We start from the raw sequence: 19,743 nt of genomic DNA on the forward strand, positions 1-19,743 counted from the left end.
TCGAATTGGAGCTGTAGCCACCGGCCTACGCCAGAGCCACAGCAACTCGGGATCCGAGCCGCGTCTGCAACCTACACCACAGCTCACGGCAACGCCGGATCGTTAACCCACTGAGCAAGGGCAGGGACTGAACCCGCAACCTCATGGTTCCTAGTCGGATTCGTTAACCACTGCGCCACGACGGGAACTCCCGGTCCCATTGTTTTATTGTTGTTTTTATTGTCATTCTAGGATGTGGATCAAACAAGATGTTACTGTGGTTTATGTCAAAGAGCATTCCACTTATGTTTTCCTCTAGGAGTTTTATAGTATCTGGTCTTGTATTTAAGTCTTCAGTCTATTTAAACTCAAATCCATTTGAGTTTTTTTGTTTTGTTTTTTTGGGTGTGTGTATGGTGTTAGAGAATGTTTTAATTTCATTCTTTTACATGTAGCTGTCCAGTTTCCCTAGCATCACTTATTAAATAGCCTGTCTTTCTTCCACCCTGTGTTCTTGTTGTAGATGGTGCTTAGCTTTATTTCTGGGCTTTCTTCTTGTTCTGTTGATCTGTATGTCTGTTTTTTTTTTTTTTTTTTTTTTTTGGTGCTGGTACCATACTGTTTGGATAACTGTAGCTTTGTAGCATTGTCTGAAGTCAGGAAGCTTGATCCCTCCATTTCTGTTTTTCTTTTTCTATACTGCTTTGGCTATTTGGGGTCTCTTGTAAACATTTCCATACAAATTCTAAAATACTCTCTTTTAGTTCTGTGAAGAATGTCCTTGGTAATTTGATAGTGATTGCAGTGAATCTGTAGATTGCCTTAGGTATTATAGTCATTTTGACAATATTGATTTTCTCCAGTCCAAGAGAGTGGTACATCTTTCCATCTGTTTATGTCATCTTTGATTTCTTTCATCAGCATCTTAGAGTTTTCAGAGTACAGGTCTTTTGTCTCTTTGGGGAGGCTTATTTCTAGTTTTTTTTTTTTTATGTGATGGTAAATGGGAGCATTTCCCTAATTTCTCTTTCCCTAATTTCATTGTTAGTATATAGAAATGCAATAGATTTCTGTGTATTAGTTTTGTATCCTGCTACTTTACCAAATTCATTGGTGAGCTCTAATATTTTTCTGGTAGTGTCTTTAGGATTTTCTAGGTATAGTATCATGTTAGCTGTAAACAGTGATAATTTTACTACTTCTTTTCCAATTTGGATTACTTTTATTTCCTTTTTCTCTCTGATTGTCATAGCTAGGACTTCCAAAACTATGTTGAATAACAGTAGTGAAAGTGGACATCCTTGTCTAGTTCCTGATCTTAGCAGAAATGCTTTTGTTTTCTCACTACTGAGATGATGATAACTGTGGGTTTGTCATAGATGGCTTTTAGTATGTTGAGGTAAGTCCCTCTTTTCCCTCTTTTTGGGGAGCCTTTATCAGAAATGGGTATTGAATTTTGTCAAAAGTTTTTTATGCAACTATTGAGATGATCATATGGTGTTTATTTTTTTTTTCAGTTTGTGTGATGTATCACACTGATTGATTTGCAGATATTGAATTCTTGTATCCTGTGCATAAATCTCACTTGATCATGGTGTATGATCCTTGTAATAAATAGTTGGATTCAGTTGACTAATATTTTGTTGAGGATTTTTGCATCTATGTTCATCAATGATACTGGCTTGTAACTTTTGTGGTATCTTTGTCAGGTTTAAGTATCAGGGTGATGGTGGTCTTATAGAATGAGCTTACGAGTGTTTTTGGAAGAGTTTCAGAAGAAGTGGTATTAACTCTTCTCTGAATATTTGATGAATTCACCTATGAAGATATCAGGTCCTAGACTTGTTTTCTGAAAGTTTTAAAATCGCATTTTCAATTTCAGTACTTATGATTGGTCTATTCATATTTTCTATTTCTTTCTCTTTCAGTCTTCGTAGGTTGTACATATGTAAGAATCTGTCCATTTCGTCTAGGTTGTCCATTTGATTGGCATATAGTTGCTCATAGTGTTCTCTTATGATCCTTTCTATTTCCGTGGTATCAATGGAAATTTCTTTTTCATTTTTCATTTTAATAATTTGAACCCTCTTCTTTTTCTCTTGATGAGTCCCTCCCTCTTCCTTTTTTCTTGATGAGTCTGGCTGAAGGTTTTAGCAGTTTGGGTATTTTCAAAGAACCAACTTTTGGTTTCATTGATCTTCTCTATTGTTTTCTTTGTCTCTATGTCATTAATTTCTAATCTGATCTTTATGATTTCTTTCCTTCTGCCAGTTTTGGGCTTTGTCTATTTTTCCTTCTCCTCATGTTTTAGGTGTAAAGTAGGTTGTTTATTTGAGTTCTTTCTTGTTTCCTGAGATACAATTGTATTGCTATAGACTTCCCTCTCAGAACTGCTTTATTGTGTTTTGTTTTGTTGGATTATTATATCTTTGTTGTCATTTTTCTCTAAGTGTCTTTTGATTTTCTCTTTGATTTCCTCAGTGATTCATTGGTTGTTTAGTAGCATATTGTTAGCTTCAGGGAGTTTGTGTTTTTTGCTGTTTTTTTTTTTCTTGTAGGTAATTTCTAGTTTAAATAGCATTGTAGTCAAAGAAATTGCTAGATATAATTTCAATTTTTAAAAAATTTACCAAGGCTTGATCTGTGGCACAGGATGTGATCTATCCTGGAGAATATTCCATATGTCCTTGAGAAGAATGTATATCCTGCTGCTTTGGGGTGGAATGTTCCATAGATATCAGATAAGTCTATCTGGTCTAGGGTGTCATTTAAGGCCTGTATTTCCTTGGTGATTTTCTGTCTGAATAATCTGTCCATTGATGTAAGTAGGGGTATTAAAAGTCCCCCAGTATTATTGTGTTGCTGTCAGTTTTTCCTTTTATGGCTATTAGCCGTTGCCTTATGTGGTGCTCCTATGTTGTGTGCATATATATTTACAATTGTTAGATCTTCTTGGATTGATCCTTTGATTATTATGTAGTATCCTTCTTTGTCTCTTTTGACCTTTATTTTAAAGTCTTTTTGTCTGATATGAATATTTCTACCCCTGCTTTTGTATGATTTCTACTTCCATGTAATACCTTCTTCAATCCCCTCACTTTAAGTCTGTATGTGCCCTTAGGTCTGAAGTGGGTCTCTTGTAAACAACATATATATGAGTTTTGTTTTTTTATCCATTCGGCCAGTGTCTGTATCATCATCATTATTATTATTACTATTACTATTATTATTGTGTTTTTTAGGGCTGCACCTGTGGCATATGGAGTTTCCCAGGCTAGAGGTCGAATCAGAGCTGCAGCTCCTGGCCTATGCCACAGCTACAGCACTATGGGATCTGAGCTGTACCTGTGACTTACACTGCAGCTTGTGGCATCACTGGACTTTTTAACCCACTAAATGAGGTCAGGTATCAAATTTACACTAGTCACATTCTTAACCCACTGCACCACAACAGGGAACCCCAAGCTGTGTCTTTTATTTGAAGTATTGAATCCCTTCATATTTAATGTAATTGTGGATAAGTATGTAATTATTTCCATTTTCTTAATTGTTTGGGATTATTATTTTGGGTCTTTTTTCTTCCCTTCCTCTTTTTATTGTCTCTTTTTATTGTCTCTTTTTTTGATTTGCTGACTATCTTTAGTGTTATGTTTGAATTGCTTTTTCTTTTTTCTCTTTCTGTCCATTATAGTTTTTGGTTTGTGGTTCCCATTAGATTTTGATATAACTAACTATACATGTATAGAATTGCTTTTGGTTCCTGGTCTCTTAATTTTAAATGCATTTTCAGTGGTCTGCATTTGTCCTCTCTTCTTCTCCTGCTTGCTAGTTTTCATATCATATTTGTCAAAGAGTGATTTTCTACTTTTATATTATCTTTGCCTTTACCAGTGAACTTTCTCATTTGTAATTTCATTCTCTGATTGCGGCCTTTTCTTTTCTGCCTAGAGGATTTCTTGTAGTAGTAGTTGTAAAGCTAGTTGGGAGGTGCTGAATTCTCATAGATTTGCTTGTCTGAAATACTTAAGACTTCTTCATCAGATCTGAATGAGAGCCTTCCTGGGTAGACTACTCTTGGTTCTAGGTTATTCCCCTTTCTAATCTTAAATATATCTTGCCAGTCCCTACTAGTTTTCAGAGTTTCTGCCGAAAAGTCAGCTGTTATCTTTGTGGCAGTTCCCTTGTATATGTTGCTTTCCTTTTGTGGCTTTTGATATTGTATTTAATTTTTGTCAGTTTGATTAGTATGTGTCTTGCTGTGTTTCTCCTTGGGTTTATCCTGAATGGGATTCTCTGTGTTTCCTCAATTTGAGTGAGTGTTTTCCTTCTTGTTATTAGGGAAGTTTTCAGCTATAATCTCTTCCAGTATTTTCTCCGGCTCTCTCTCTCTCTCTTCTCCTTCTAGAACCCCTATGATGTGAATGTTGGTATGTTTAGTGTTGTCCCAGAGGTCTCTTAGACTCTCCTCAGTTCTTTTTTTTTTTTTTTTTTTTTTGTCTTTTTGCCATTTCTTGGGCCGCTCCCATGGCATATGGAGGTTCCCAGGCTAGGTGTCTAATTGGAGCTGTAGCTGCCGGCCTACACCAGAGCCACAGCAATGCGGGATCTGAGCCTCGTCTGAGACCCACACCACAGCTCACGGCAATGCCGGATCGTTAACCCACTGAGCAAGGCCAGGGATCAAACCCGCAACCTCATGGTTCCTAGTCGGATTTGTTAACCACTGTTGCACGATGGGAACTCCTCTCCTCAGTTCTTTACTCTCTGTTTTCTTTATTCTTTTCTGTGGCAGTGATTTCCACCACTCTTTCACCTCACTTATTTGTTCTTCTACCTCCGTTATCCTGCTATTGATTCCTGTAGTGTATTTTTCATTGCAGGTATTGTGCTGTTCATCTTAGTTTGATTGATTTTTAAATCCTCTAGCTCTTTGTGAAACATTGCTTGTAACTTCTCTATCCGTGTCTCCATTCTTTTTTCCAATATCTTGGATCATCTTTACTATCATCACTCTGAATTGTTTTTCAGGTACATTGCCTGTCTCTTCTTCATTTAGTTGTTTTTGTCTCAGCTCGTTCTTTTGTCTGAAAGCTACTTCTCTGTTGTCTCATATTGTCTAACTTTCTATGGTTATGGTTCCCTTGACAGCAGGTATGAAGATGGCCGCATTAGGTGCCCAATCCTGGAATTCTCAGGGGTGGTAATGCAGCATTCATACCCAGAGTACATGATGGAAGCAGTGGTACCTCTCCTGGAGTTGGTGGCTGCTAGGGATGAGGTCTGTGAGGGAGGTGGCAGTGACTCACAGTTCATGGGATTGCTTTTGTAGCAGGGGGAGCAGCAGTGGCTCCTTGGACCCCTCCCATTACCAGGCAGCTCTCAGAACCATTTCCTGTGACTGGCAATAAGAGAAGCTATTCCTACATTCTCTCCCTTTGCTGAGGAGGTTCTCAGGACTGCGCCGTGTAGCTGTAGAGGCAATGCCGTCCTGCTTGTCAAACTCCCCTTGACTGGCTGCTCTAGAGAGCTCTCTCTGTAGCTCTAGAGTGGGAGCTGTTCCCTAACTGTGACTAAAAGGCTCTCTCTGTAGCTGCAGGATATGTGCTTCTGGTGGCTCCTCCCCCTGCTGGGACATGGGCAGGAGTGCTCTCTGTAGCTACTTGTATTAGCACACATGTTGGGGACCATTTCTGTGGCTGCTTTGATCAGCTGAGCAACCTATGCTGCTCCTGTCATCCCTTACTGGCTGCTGGCAAGAGCCAAAGAGATTGTGCTTTTCTTGTGGCCATTCTGACCACCCACCAGGCATTTTGTGGCTCCTATGCAGAACGTGTGCCAGTGGGCCTCTGGTGGCTGGCTCCCTTGGTATGGAATGTTTGCTGTTGGCTCTGGCCCCTGCAGGGCCACTGGCAGTAGCTGAGGAGCTTGTGCTATTTCCCCAGGTGGTTACTCTGCCTGCCCTGCGTTCTCTGTAGCCCCAAGTGTGGGGCTGCTTCCCAGCAGTTGCTAGGCAGCAGCTGCTGCAGGATGGCTTCCAGAGCTAAAGCAGTTGGTGTCCTGTAGCCTGAGAACCCTCAGAGGGAACAAGGCTGTGGTGATGGATTCTGTACCTTCTCTCCAGAACCTAAACAATGGCATCTAAGCCTGTCTGGGTTTCTTCAGCTTACACCCATATATGTGGTTGCCCTATGTGTTGTTTAGGGCAGTCAACCCCAGTTTTTTTCATTTTTTTCCCACATAGCCAGCCCAGCTCTCTCTGAGTCTGATCTTAAAGCCAGTGTGTCTGTTCCTGATCCCTGCCTACACTAGCATCTGGTTGGGAAGTGCAGGGTAGTTGCACCGACTATTTGTGGAGGATTCTTGCCGTTTTAACTGCTTTACACTGATTGCTGTGTGCACCTCCAATACTCAAAAGTTCCTCCTCTGTCCTGCTGGTGGCAGGGGGGACTTCCCAGGGTGCAGGAGATTTTCCTCTTTCCAAATCTCTCCTAGGGGTGCAGATCCCCTCCTGCATCTTTCTTCATTTTCTCTCTCTTCTTTCTTTTGTCCTACCCGGTTCCGTGAAGTTTTTCTTGCTCTATCAGAATCCTGAGGTCTGTTGAGTAACAGTAGTGAGAGTGGGCATCCTCCTCTTGTTCCAGATTTTAGCAGGAAGGCTTTCAGCTTTTCTCCATTGAGTATTACATTTGTTGTAGGTTTGTCATAAATGGCTTTGATTATGTTAAGGTATGTTCCCTCTATATCCACTTTGGCAAGAGTTTTTATCATGAATGGATGTTGGACTTTGTCAAATGCTTTTTTCTACATCCATTGAGATGATCAGGTACTTTTTGAATTTTCTTTTGTTAATGTGGTGTATGATGTTGATTGATTTGCATATATTGAACCAACCGTGTGAACCTGGGATGAATCACACTTGGTCATGGCATATGATCTTTTTTTATATGTTGTTGGATTCGGTTAGCTAAAATTTTGTTAAAAATTTGTTGCGTCTATATTCATCAAAGATTCTGGCCTGTAATTTTCTTTTTCGGTGGGATCTTTGGTTTTGGTATTAGGGTGATGGTGGAGTCATAGAAGGTCTTTAGCTGTGTTGATTCTTCAACCTTTTAGAAAAGTTAAGGAGAATGGGTGTAAGTTGATCTTTGTATGTTTGGTAGAATTCGCCTGTGAAGCCATCTGGTCCTAGGCTTTTATTTGTAGGGAGTGTTTTTATTACATATTCAATTTCACTTCTAGTGATTGGTCTGTTCAGTTGATCTATTTGTGCTTGATTCAGTTTTGGTGGGCTTTAAGTCTCTAGAAAGTTGTCTATTCTATGTTGTCAAATTTGTTGGCATACAATTGTTCATAGGATTTTCCTATTTTTTTTTTTTTTTTTGGTATTTCTGCAGTATCTGTTGTGATTTCTCCTTTTTCATTTATTATCTATTTTGTTTATTTGGGTTTTTTTCTTCCTCTTCTTGGTGAGTCTGGCCAGAGGCTTATCAATTTTGTTTACCTTTTGGTTTTATTGATTTTTTTTCTTTTCCTTTTTCTTTCTTTCTTTTTTTTTTTTTTTTTTTTTTTGTCTTTTTGCTATTTCTTTGGGCTGCTCCCACAGCATATGGAGGTTCCCAGGCTAGGGGTCCAATCGGAGCTGTAGCCACTGGCCTACGCCAGAGCCACAGCAACGTGGGATCCGAGCCGCGTCTGCAACCTACACACAGCTCATGGCAACGCCGGATTGTTAACCCACTGAGCAAGGGCAGGGACCAAACCCGTAACCTCATGGTTCCTAGTCGGATTTGTTAACCACTGCGCCACGACGGGAACTCCTGATTTTTTGAATCTATTTAATTGGTTTCCTCTCTGATCTTTTTGATTTCCTTCCTCCTGCTGACTTTAGGTTTTGTTTGTTTTTCTAATTCATTTAGGTGGTGGGTTAAGTTACCCACTTGAGATTTGTCTTCTTTTTGGAGGAAGGCCTGTATTGCTATGAATTTCCCTGAGCACTGCTTTTGTGGCATCCCATAGGTTTTGAGTGATTGTGTCTCCATTAGCATTTGTCTTGAGGTATTTTTAAATTTCCTTCTTGATTTCCTCATTGACCCATTGGTTTTTTAGTAGCATGTTGTTTAGTCTCTCATTTCTTTTCCTGTGGTTGATTTTAGTTTCATGCCATTGTAGTCAGAGAAGATTCTTAAAACAATTTCTATATCTTAAATTTGTTGAGGTGAGCTTTGTGCCCCAGTATGTGATTGATCTTTGAGAATGTTCCAAGTGCACTTGAGAAAAATGTATATACTGATTTGTTTTGGATGAAATGTCCTGAAAATGTCGATTAAGTCTAATTTTTTCTACTATGTCTTAAAGGATTTCTGTTGCTTTATTGATTTTCTGTCTAGAGGATCTGTCTGTTGATGTGAGTGGGGTGTTAAACTCTCTTACTATGATTGTATTCCCATCAATTTCTCCTTTTATGTCTGTTAGTATTTGTTGTAGGTATCTGGGTGCTCCTATATGAGAGGCATATACATTGACCATTGTAATATCCTCATTTTGAATGGATCCTTTTACCAGTAAATAGTGTCCTTCTTTGTCTTTCTTTATGGCCTTCATTTTAAAGTCTATTTTGTCTGAAATGAGTATTGCCAACTCCTGCTTTCCTGTCTTGTCCAGTGGCATGAAGTATCTTTGCCCATCCCCTCACTTTCAGTCTGTATGTGTCCTTTGCCCTAAGGTGAGTCTCTTGTAGACAGCAGATGGTAAGTTTTTGCTTTTTTATCAGTCTGTCACTCTTTGTCTTTAGATTGGAGCATTCAGTCCATTAAATTTAAAGTAATTGATAGATATGTATTTATTGCCATTTTAAACCTTGTTTTCCAGTTAATTCATTTTTCCTTTCTTCCTTTTTTTGGTCAGATGATTTCCATTTATTTCATGCTCGTGTACTTTTTAGTTTTTGTGATGTAATGTTCGGTTTTGATTTGTGGTTGCCCTGTTTTTTAAGTATGTTAACCCTTTCCTGTATCTTTTGCTTTACCCTGATAGTCATATAGGCTCAAACACATTATTTTTTTTAAAAAAAGGAGTATAGATGTTCTCACTTTCCTTCCCCACATTCTATGATTTTGAAGTCTTTTTTTAACATCTTCGTGTGTATCCTTTTGCTGTTCCTTGTGTTTATCATCGCTTTTACAGTAGTTTTTTTTTTTTTTTTTTCCCCCTTGTTTTAGATCTGTATGCTGGCTTATTTAAGTGATTGCTTTCCAATTGTGGTTTCTCCATCCTATTTCTTCTTAGTTATTTTTTTTATTTAGAGAAGCCCTTTCAGTATTTCTTTTAGAATGGGTTTAGTATTGCTGTAGTCTCTTAGCTTTTGTTTATTGGAGAAATTCTTTATTTCCCCTTCTCTTTTAAATGATGTTCTTGCTGGATAGAGTATTCTAGGCTGCAGATTTTTTCTTTTCACAATTTTGAATATATTTTGCCCTCCCTTGTGGCCTGTAGTGTTTCTGTAGAGAAATCAGCTGATAGCCTTATGGGTGTTCCCTTATAATTATTAACACTTTGTATTTCTCTTTCTGCCCTTAGAATCCTCTCTTTAACTTTTGCTGTTTTTATTATAATATGTCTTGGTGTGTTCAACTTTTTTGGGGTCATCTATGCCTCCTTAATATCTTAATATCAGTTTCCTTTAGATTTGGAAAGTTTTCAGACATAATTTCTTTCTTTTTTTTTTTTTTTTGGCTTTTTGCTATTTCTTGGGCCGCTCCCGTGGCATATGGAGGTTCCCAGGCTAAGGGTCCAATCGGAGCTGTAGCCACCGGCCTACACCACAGCCACAGCAACTCGGGATCCGAGCCGAGTCTGCAACCTACACCACAGCTCACGGCCACGCCGGATCGTTAACCCACTGAGCAAGGGCAGGGACTGAACCCGCAACCTCATGGTTCCTAGTCGGATTCGTTAACCACTGCGCCACGACGGGAACTCCCTTTTTCTTTCTTTCTTTTTTTTTTTTTTTTTTTTTTTGTTACAATATATTTTCAATCCCCTTTTCTTCTCCTTCTGGAATTCCTATTATGTGTAGATTGGCCCACTTTATATTACCCTATAGATCTCTCATTTTGCTTTCGTGTTTTTTCACTTGGTTTTCTGTCTGGCTGTCCTGATTGGGTGATTTCCATTACTCTACCTTCCAAGTCACTAATTCGTTTCTCTGCATTATTCATTCTGCTCACCAATTCGTTCCTCTGAATTATTCATTCATCATCTCTGCAAATGAATTTTCTAATTTTTCTATGTTCCTTATGTTTTCTAGTTCCTTTCTAAAATAAACTGTATTGCTGTTGATATCCACTCTTAATTCCTTGATATTCAGCCTTAATTCCTTCCGTATTTTCACTGTCTCCCTTTTGAAACTTGGTGTCTGTCAGACTGCAGAGGTCTGTTTCATTGTTTGCTGCTTCATGCGAATTCTGTCCCTTTAACCTCGAATGGTTCCTAAGCTTCTTCACTTTGCTTATGTTTTCTTTTTTCTCTGAGTTTAGGGAAGCCAAATGTAGTCTTGTAGGGCTACCTCTATGCAAGAGCACCCCTTTGTATTTTGTGGGGGCTATTTATTTTTGGCATGGCAGTTTGGATATTTGAGTCTCTTTCTTTGTTGCGAGCAGGCTGTTATCCCCAGGGTGCTGAGTGTTTCCAGGGAGAAGGAGGCAGTAGGTAGGGCTAGTAGTCTGTGCGCAGTTGCTGGGCTCTTAACAGCAGCAAGGACCTGCAGGAAGGTGGCGCAGGCTACTCCTAGTTGTAGTGCCCTGGGAAGTGATGATGAGCCTTAGGCAGATTTACGAGGTGCCTGAAGCATTTGGCAGTGGCAGCAGCAGGGTGTGTGAGTTCCCAGGGGAGTGAGAGCAACAACAGGTAGTGTTAGATTGCAGTGTCCTCCTCGGAGGTGATGGGAGCCACAAGTTGTGCCTGTTCACAGACCCTCAGTGGTAGGGGGCCATACCCATCTCTGGAGTCAGTGATAAATGTGGTGGTTTGCCCCCACCACCTGTATACCACGTAAGAAGCACCCCATCCCATGTAGCCGACGCAGGAGGTGCTGCACAGGCTGCTCTTAGTTGCAAGATCCTGGGAAGTGACAGTGATCAAGTGTCTGGGCCCTGCTCATAGCATTTGTCAGTGAGTTGCAGGGCAGGTGTGTTCCCAGGGGAGTGAGAGCAACAACGTGTGGTGCTCGGTTGCAGTGCCCTCTTTTTTTGCCCACCCCTGAGGTGACTGGGGCTGCAGGTGGAGCCCACTCATAGCCCTCCAATGGAGGCAGGCCATGCCTCCTTCTGGCCTCCATGGTTCCTCCCTGCTGCCTGTAGATCCCACAAGAGGCACCACATCGCATTTAGCCCCCTGCTGCCCTTAGCCCACACAAGAGGGGCCTGGCCACCCGTAGCCTGCACAAGAAGTGCCCGGTCTCCCTTAGCCCAAGCAAGTGGCTCCTTGCCACCCATAGCCTGCACTGGAGGCATCCTGCCCTCTAAGAGCCTGAGCACACATGCATGGGGAGACGCCTATGGCGTTCCGCCCCGCCTCCTCTCGCCTTCCCCAACAATAGCGCCTTGCTTCTCCTCCAGGCCCAGACGTCCTCCCAGCTTCCCCCTGCCATGGCATTCTACCCTGCTTCCCCGCCTGGGGCATACCCCTCCTTAGCCTCTCAGGCTTTCCCCACACAGCCAGCCCTAGTCCTCTCCCCAGAACTCACCTCCAGGGCCTGAGGCTCGGCAGCCAGCCCCCGCCTGGGCGTCTCAGGCAGTGGTGCAGATGGTCTGTGTGGCTCTCACTCTACATCGCCCGCCTCAGTCCAGCTGCTGTGCTTTTCTCAGTGACTCTGAGGTCCCCCCATATTGGCTGATCTCCGGGTCGGTCAGGTGACTTCCCTGGGTGTAGGTTCCTTTCCTCCTTCATGGGAATGCTCCCTCTCAGGAATGTGCGTCCCTTCCTGATTCCTTTTCTCTTTCTCTTTTTGTCTTTTGTTCTACGGAGGTATGTCAAGAGGCTTGCCCTTTTTTGAGGTTTAAGTTCTTTTCCAGCATTCAGTAGATATTCTGTGCAAGTCGTTTTACATGTAGATGTTTTTTTTTTTTTTTGATGTGCTTGTGGGAGAAGACAAGCGTGACGTCCTGCTCCTCCACCGTCTTCATCTTCTCCCTACTCATTTATTTTTGGCTGCTGTCTAGTTGATTAGTTATAGCCCTTGGTATATCAGTCATAGCTGTTTTCAGTTACTGGACTGATAATTCCAACATCCTTGCCATGTCTGGTTCTGATATTGCTTTAAGCCTTCGAATTGTGCTTCTTGCCTTTTGGTGTTCTTGGTAGTTTTTTGGATACTTAGACTTCCTGGGGAAAAAGGAACTGCTGTAGACAGGCCTTTAGTAATCTGCTGGTGAGGCGTGGGAGGCTGGGAAGGGTTCTGTAGCCTGTAGGTACATCTCAGTTACTCAGTGAGCCTATACCTCTGAACTCTGAACTTTACAAGATCATCTTCTTCTTTTTTTTTTTTTTTCTTCTTCCCTCTTTTGTGGAACAAGATGGCTAAGAGTTGGCTGGAATTTCTCTGAGGTCATTTAGGCTCTGACAGTGCCCTAGGCAGTTAGCCTCTAGTTAACTGGTTTCCTCTGCGGGTAGGCCTTCCAAAGGCCTTTTCCTGATATTTACTTTGGTAACCCGGTCAGTGTCCTAAAAGGTAAATGTCACAATATGTGGGAAACCCCTATGACCAGGTGCCCTGGAGTTGTTCCCTCTTGTAGTTGTCCACACAGTGTTGTCTCCAGCAATGCAATTACAATTCAGGTTTTTCTACCCTGGCACTGGTTCCCCTCGAGGTATCGGCTAGTCATTTTCTTCTCTGGTTAAGGCACAATCCTCTGTATGTACCCATCTCTCCATTATTGTCTGCATTGGCTTCTCTGTTATCTCTTTTTCACATCCTAGAAGATTTGTTGATTTTTCAGTTTTGTTAGGCTTTTTACTTCTTACTCGGACAGAGTGTCACTTCCCTACCTTATTATTACATGATGGATTGGAAACCAGAGCATCTGTTCATTTTTGAAGGTCCTTGCTTACTGTGACGATCTTAGGTTAAGCTTTTCTTATGTTGCATAAGGTCCAAAGTTTTACCTCTTTTCTCCATACTGGTATTGGAATTTGCTTCAAGACAAACCAACTTTTTCATTTTTATTATTGTCACTATCAGGTTTCAGCTTGACAATTTTTTTCTGGTCTGTTTTAGTTCTTTGAATTTTTTTTATCACTTTTTTCTCCTGAGCCTAGGCAAATAATTAAAAGCAATTTTACTTTGTTTTCCAGTAAGTATTTTTATTTTAGCACTGTTACCTTTCTGAGAGTATTTCTGCCATACTGTAGAAAGAGGAACTATTTTCCTTGTGGTCTTTTAAAAATAATCTGTGGTCTCTTAAATTCTTTTTCACTACAGAGAAGCATTCAATTAAAATAATATTGCAATTATTATGAATAATTTTAGACTGAACTGTATATTTGTGTCCCTTCGCATCTTATATTTCTTTGTTTTCTCCTTTCTTGGATAATCTTTTGTTCCTTTCTATTCTGCTTTCTCTAACTGGGGAAGTTTTACTTGAAACAGCTAATTTGCTCAAGGATAATATGAGATAGGATTGCCAAATCAGTGACCTTCCATATGTAGTTTCATATTCAAGCTATGGTATTCACTTCTTTTTTTTTTTTAATTTTCCTTGTGACTGTACCCACGGCATATAGAAATTCCTGAACCAGGGATTGAATCCCAGCTGTAGCTGTGACCTATGCCACAGCTGCAGCAATGCCAGATCATTAACCCACTGAACCAGACTGGGGATCAAACCTGTGCTGCCACAAGAGACGATGTTGAATTATTAACCCACTGCACCACAGTGGGAACTCCATTTTCTTGTTTTGACTTAGAAGATTTTTTTTTCTATTATAGTTGATTTACAATGCTCTGTCAGTTTCTGCTGTACAGCAAAATGACCCAGTCATTCAGACACACAGACATACACACACACAGACATACACACACAAACACATATATATGCTTTCTTTTTCTCACATGGAACTTTATTTTAAACTCCTTTAAGACAAGTTTGTCCTCAGTTTTTTGTGTCCTCTCTCATCCTCAGGTTGAGTAGGTCGTTGGAGTGGCTCACTGTATGAGTCTGTGAGGTTAATACAGTATCTTCAACACTGCATACAGTAAGTACTCCTTAAGTTTTATTATATGAATGGATAATTAAATATTCAATTGTCTAATGGACATCTTTATCTGAATATCTAGGTGTAATTAATACTGAATTAATTATCTTTTCTACATAGCGATTCCTCCTCTTGGGTTGCCCATTCCAATATATATATATATAGCATTGGAATATATTCCAATACACACACACACACACACACACACACACACACACACATACATATATTTCCTATCATTTGTTCCTCTCCATTCTTTTTTTGGGGGGAGCTGAAAGTGTGGCATATGGAAGTTCCCAGGCTAGGGGTCGAATCAGAGCTACAGCTGCTGGCCTGGCCCGTAGCCACAGCAACACCAGATCCAAGCCACGTTTGTGACTTACACCACAGCTTGCAGCAATGCTGGGTCCTTAACCCACTTAGTGGGGCCAGGGATTGAACCTGCATCCTCATGGATACTAGTTGGGTTTGTTTCTGCTAAGTCACAATGGGAACTCCCTCTTCCTCTCCCTTCCTTATGTCACTTCCTTAGTACAGGCCAGTGTCATTTATTGCTTTATCATTGTTATAGCCTCCATGCTTTTAATCTTGCATTCTGGTCATCTGGCCACCACACTGTTGATAAAATAATCATTCAAGTTAGAGACGATGCCAGTCAAAATTATTAAAAGACTTACCATGTCTTTGCTTAATTATTAGAATAATGTAGTGGAGTAGAAATAAATAGAAGCTGGCTGTGAATTAGTTTAGTATAGGCACAGAGGGGCACTTACTGAAGTTAGTATACAAAAGTAGAATAGTTAATTTCTATGTCACATATCTAGACTATTTCCTTGAAAGCAGAAAAGGGGGTTTGCCTTTCATAAACATTGCCTGGTCAGAAATCAGGGAAAGGGCAGAGGCTACATGTTCAAAAAGAAGGAGAAACCGTAAAAACGATCAAGGATTAAAAAAAGAGAGATTTAACCTCAGTAATTTAACCCTAGATGAATAAACCTGAACAGGTTTATCTTACTGGATGATTCCTACAGGAGACTAGTGAGAACCCCCTGCTATTTTTTTTTTTTTTAAAGAGTAATGACTTTATTTATTTATTTTTTTAATTTTTTTTTTTATTTTCCCACTGTACAGCAAGGGGGTCAGGTCATCCTTAGATGTATACATTGCAGTTACAGTTTTTTCCCCCACCCTTTCTTCTGTTACCCCCTGCTATTTTGAGGAAGCATTTTAGCATATTTAGGGATAAATTCACAGAAAATTATTTTCAAAAAGGAGCCTAATGCAAATGCTCAATAAACATCAGTAACCCTTGGGAAAAACTTATTGAGTACATGCAGCGAAACAACACATGTGACTTTAATACCATTTTCATAAGTCAGCCCTACCTATATTACCTGGGAAAGTTGTCGCAATGAAGTCTTTGAACTCTTTTTGTTTATCTTCATTATTGTCAATCTTAATCTTTGCTGTCAGATTATATATATTACCAAACTTGTGCTTGAGGTGCTGAGGGCTGCCTAGGCACTTGAACTTCCCTTGTACCATGATGGCCAGCCTGGTGCAAATGACCTCACATTCTTCCATGCTAGGGGCACAAAGGAATATATGGCTGAAGAAACTCGCTTTCAGAGGGCGAATTCTGTATTTTGAAACACAGCTATGATCACAAGGTAACACTCATCAGAGGAGGAGAGCTTGGTATTGCCGATGATCATTAGTAAGACAATATTTGTGAAGAGCAGGTTTTAACATTCAAAGCAGTTGATTGCTAAATTCACAATGAGAACAGTTCCCTAACTTCCTATCTTCTGTTGAGCCTGGATTCCAGAACTCCACTGAGGATGCTTGGTTTTAGATAGGAATCAGTATCTGCTCACAATTCCTCTTGCGTATTTCACATACTTAGACAAGTTCACTGACCCGTATTCCTGGCTCCAACTAATTTCCTCTTAGACTCTTGTAACTCTCAACCAAGTCTCCTAGTAGGTCATACCTGTGGGAAGTTATGATGATAGTTTTGCCAGTTTTACATATCCATGTAACTGTGTCCCAGAGCCGGTGCCTGGCTACTGGGTCCATGCCAGTAGATGGCTCGTCCAGGAAGATAACTGAGGACTTTCCCATTAGGGCAATGGCAGTATTCAGTTTACGTTTGTTTCCTCCACTTTATTTTACAAAAAGGAGAAAGAAGAAATAAGGGTATAGACATTATTAATTCATAGGATAGAATTAGTTCCTATATCCACAATGCTGATGTTACACGAATCACAAAGCGGTAGACCCAAGTCCAAGTGTTACGTATCAACTCATTGTCATTGAAATGACTTTCTTTCGATAATTAATTTTTTTTAGCAATTATTTGTGAAATATTTTTATTTTGAGATAAAGAACCATAGGGATGTAGGGATGAAAGTGCTCTTCCTTGAAATGCAAAGTTTACAACTCATGTCTGTAAAGGTTGACTTCATACAAATGTAATCTACCTTATTCCTGACATATGAACCCTGACAGGACATAAGTATATTCCATAGTTATTGCCTCTGTGTGACAGAGTTGTCAGGTTAAATTTACAGGTATTCACTGGAAACAGGAGAAACCCAGGTGGGCAGTAGGCAGCTTAATCAACACAGCAGCATAATGTCTCACCTGTATGTGTGGACCAGCTTGTCAGCATGGTCTTCGATGTGCATTGAATGCAAAAATGCTTCCACATACATGGAAATGTCTGGCTCAGGGACCCCCCACAGCCTGGCATACATGATCAGCAATTCCCGACCGGTCATGTGGTTCAGCATGGTGTCAGCTTGAGGACAATAGCCAATTCTTGACCTAACCTGAATTAAGAGGGTAATTCATAAGCAATAGGCCCAAGTCAACGATTCCATTGAACATACAGTTATATGGATTAGACAGAAAACCTGAAGTTTTTAGCCCAGGCTGGCAAGAAGATATGATACCCATAGAGCTCCCAGCAAGGATTCTTTCTTTTTCTCAGTCTAAAGAATCTTTACAGCTGGAACCCCATTATAATAAAATGGTATACTAACACCCCTTACAGGAATTTTCAACACATTATCTATCGTGCACTACCATGTACCCAAGATAGTTTTTTGTTAGATGAAGTTGCCTATTCAGATACCATTGGGAAAGAGCCATTTTATTAAATCAATGAAAAACATGTATAGGATTTCACTTCCAATAATGGCAAGTAACTTCTATCAGGCCAACTCTCCCACAGATAAAAATGATAATATATTCATATGTATAGATATATAAATCCAAAAATAAACACGTTAGACTAAACTAAAGAGCTTTGGACCAGCAAAGGAAACTATCAATAAAATAAAAGGGCAACTTACCAAATGGGAGAAAATATGTGCAATTATATATCTGATAGAGTTAATATCCATCATATATGAAGAACTCATAAAACTCAACAACAAAAAGACAAACATTCTGATTTTAGAAACGGGCAGAGGGGGAGTTCTCCTTGTGGCTCAGTGGTTAATGAATCCGACTAGGAACCATGGGGTTGCGGGTTTGATCCCTGGCCTTGCTCAGTGGGTTGAGGATCCGGCGTTGCCGTGAGCTGTGGTGTAGGTTGCAGACGTGGCTCGGATCCCGAGTTGCTGTGGCTGTGGCTACAGCTCCGATTGGCCCCTAGCCTGGGAACCTCCATATGCCGCAGGAGTGGCCCAAGAAATGGCAAAAAGACAAACAACAACAAAAACAGGCAGAGGTCTTGAATAGAAAATTTTCCAAAGAGGACATAAAAATGGCCAACAGGTACCTGAAAAGTATTCAACATCACGAATGATCAGGGAAATACACGTCAAACCACATCTCATACCTGTCAGAATGGCTGGTATAAAAAAGGTAAGAGAGAACAGATCCTGGTAAGGATATGGAGAAGAGGGAACCCTTGTGCCCTACTGGTGAAGATGTCAATTTGTGTAGCCCCTATTGGAAAACAGTATGAAGGTTCCTCAATAGATAAAAATAGAACTATCATATGATTCAGCAATTCAGTTTCTGGGTATTTATCCAAAGGAAATGAAAATACTAGCCCAAAAAGATATCTGCACACCTATGTTCATTGCAGCATTATTTACAGTAGCCAAAGGCATGGAAACAATCTAAGCATCTGTTGACAGATGAATGGATAAAGATGGATGCATAAAGAAGATGTAGTATATCAAAACACCAAAATATTGCTCAGCCATAAAATATAATCTTATTTTACTTCATTAAAGGGTAAATCTTTGACAATTTTTTCTGTCTTCTATAGGAATTGTGATTGTTTCAGTTTTGTTTTTCTGAGGTAAGGTTTTTGTTTTGTTGTGTGTGTGTGTGTGTCTCTTTGCCTTTTCTTGGGCTGCACCCGTGGCATATGGAGGTTCCCAGGCCAGGGTTTGAAACAGAGCTGTAGCCACCGGCCTACGCCAGAGCCACAGCAACACGGGATCTGAGCCGAGTGTGGGACCTACACAACAGCTCACGGCAACGCCGGATCCTCAACCCACTGAGCGAGGCCAGGGATCGAACCTGCAACCTCATGGTTCCTAGCCGATTCATTAACCACTCAGCTATGATGGGAACTCCTGAGGTCAGTTTTAATTGTTTGCTAGAAAATGTAGCTAGAAAATTAGTTTTATTAAATATTTAAGTTTTATTTGCACAGAATTGAATCAAGTACTTTGTGTTTCTTATAATTTATTTTCAATGTATTTGTGTTCCCTCCCTCTTTTTTACTTTTTTTTCTTTTTAGGGCTGCACCCTTGGCTCATGGAAGTTCCCAGGCTAGGGGTCGAATTAGAGCTGCAGTTGTTAGCCCACACCACAGCCACAGCAACGCAGGATCCAAGCCACCTCTGCAGTCTACACAACAGCTCATTTAGAATGCCAGATTCTAAATGTACTGAGCAAGGCCACGGATCGAACCTGCATCCTCACAGATACTAATCAGGTTCATAACCTGCTGAGTCACAATGGAAACTCCCTTTTTTACTTTTTAAAAGTTATAGTTGACAATACTGTGCCCTTTTCTGCTGTAGAGCAAAATAACCCAGTCACATATGTATGTACATTCTTTTTCTCATATTATCTTCCATTGTGTTCTGTCAAAAAGAGATTGAATTCCCTGTGTTCTGCAGTAAGACCTGGTTGCTGATCCATTCTTTTTTTTTTTTTTTTTTTTTGTCTTTTTTTTGCCATTTCTTGGGCTGCTCTTGCGGCATATGGAGGTTCCCAGGCCAGGGTTTGAAACAGAGCTGTAGCCACCGGCCTACGCCAGAGCCACAGCAACGCGGGATCCGAGCCGTGTCTGCAACCTACACCACAGCTCACGGCAACGCCGGATCGTTACCCCACTGAGCAAGGGCAGGGACCGAACCCTCAACCTCATGGTCCTAGTCGGGTTCGTTAACCACTGCGCCAAGACAGGAACTCCCTGCTGATCCATTCTAAATGTGATTGCTTACATCTACAAATCCTAAACTCCCAGTCCCTCCCACT

General features: G+C 40.6%; 1 protein-coding gene across 5 annotated transcripts in view; it reads right to left on the reverse strand.

The window, feature by feature from the left end:
• LOC100524794 (ATP-binding cassette sub-family A member 3-like) overlaps positions 1 to 19,743 on the reverse strand; it is a 226,959-nt gene that overhangs the window by 33,632 nt on the left and 173,584 nt on the right. For 4 of the 5 annotated variants that reach the window (XM_021086495.1, XM_021086496.1, XM_021086497.1 and 1 more), the window contains 2 exons: positions 16,876 to 17,063; positions 14,926 to 16,393 (listed from right to left, as the gene is read on the reverse strand). In XM_021086495.1, the coding sequence (XP_020942154.1) occupies positions 16,168 to 16,393; positions 16,876 to 17,063 (414 nt within the window). In that variant the 3' untranslated portion in view covers positions 14,926 to 16,167. Of the gene's footprint in view, positions 1 to 14,925; positions 16,394 to 16,875; positions 17,064 to 19,743 lie in introns of those variants that run through there. The other variant, XM_021086498.1, reaches the window with a different exon arrangement.

The sequence above is a fragment of the Sus scrofa genome, chromosome 3 (genome assembly GCF_000003025.6).
Source record: "Sus scrofa isolate TJ Tabasco breed Duroc chromosome 3, Sscrofa11.1, whole genome shotgun sequence".
Classification (NCBI taxonomy): Eukaryota; Metazoa; Chordata; class Mammalia; order Artiodactyla; family Suidae; genus Sus; species Sus scrofa.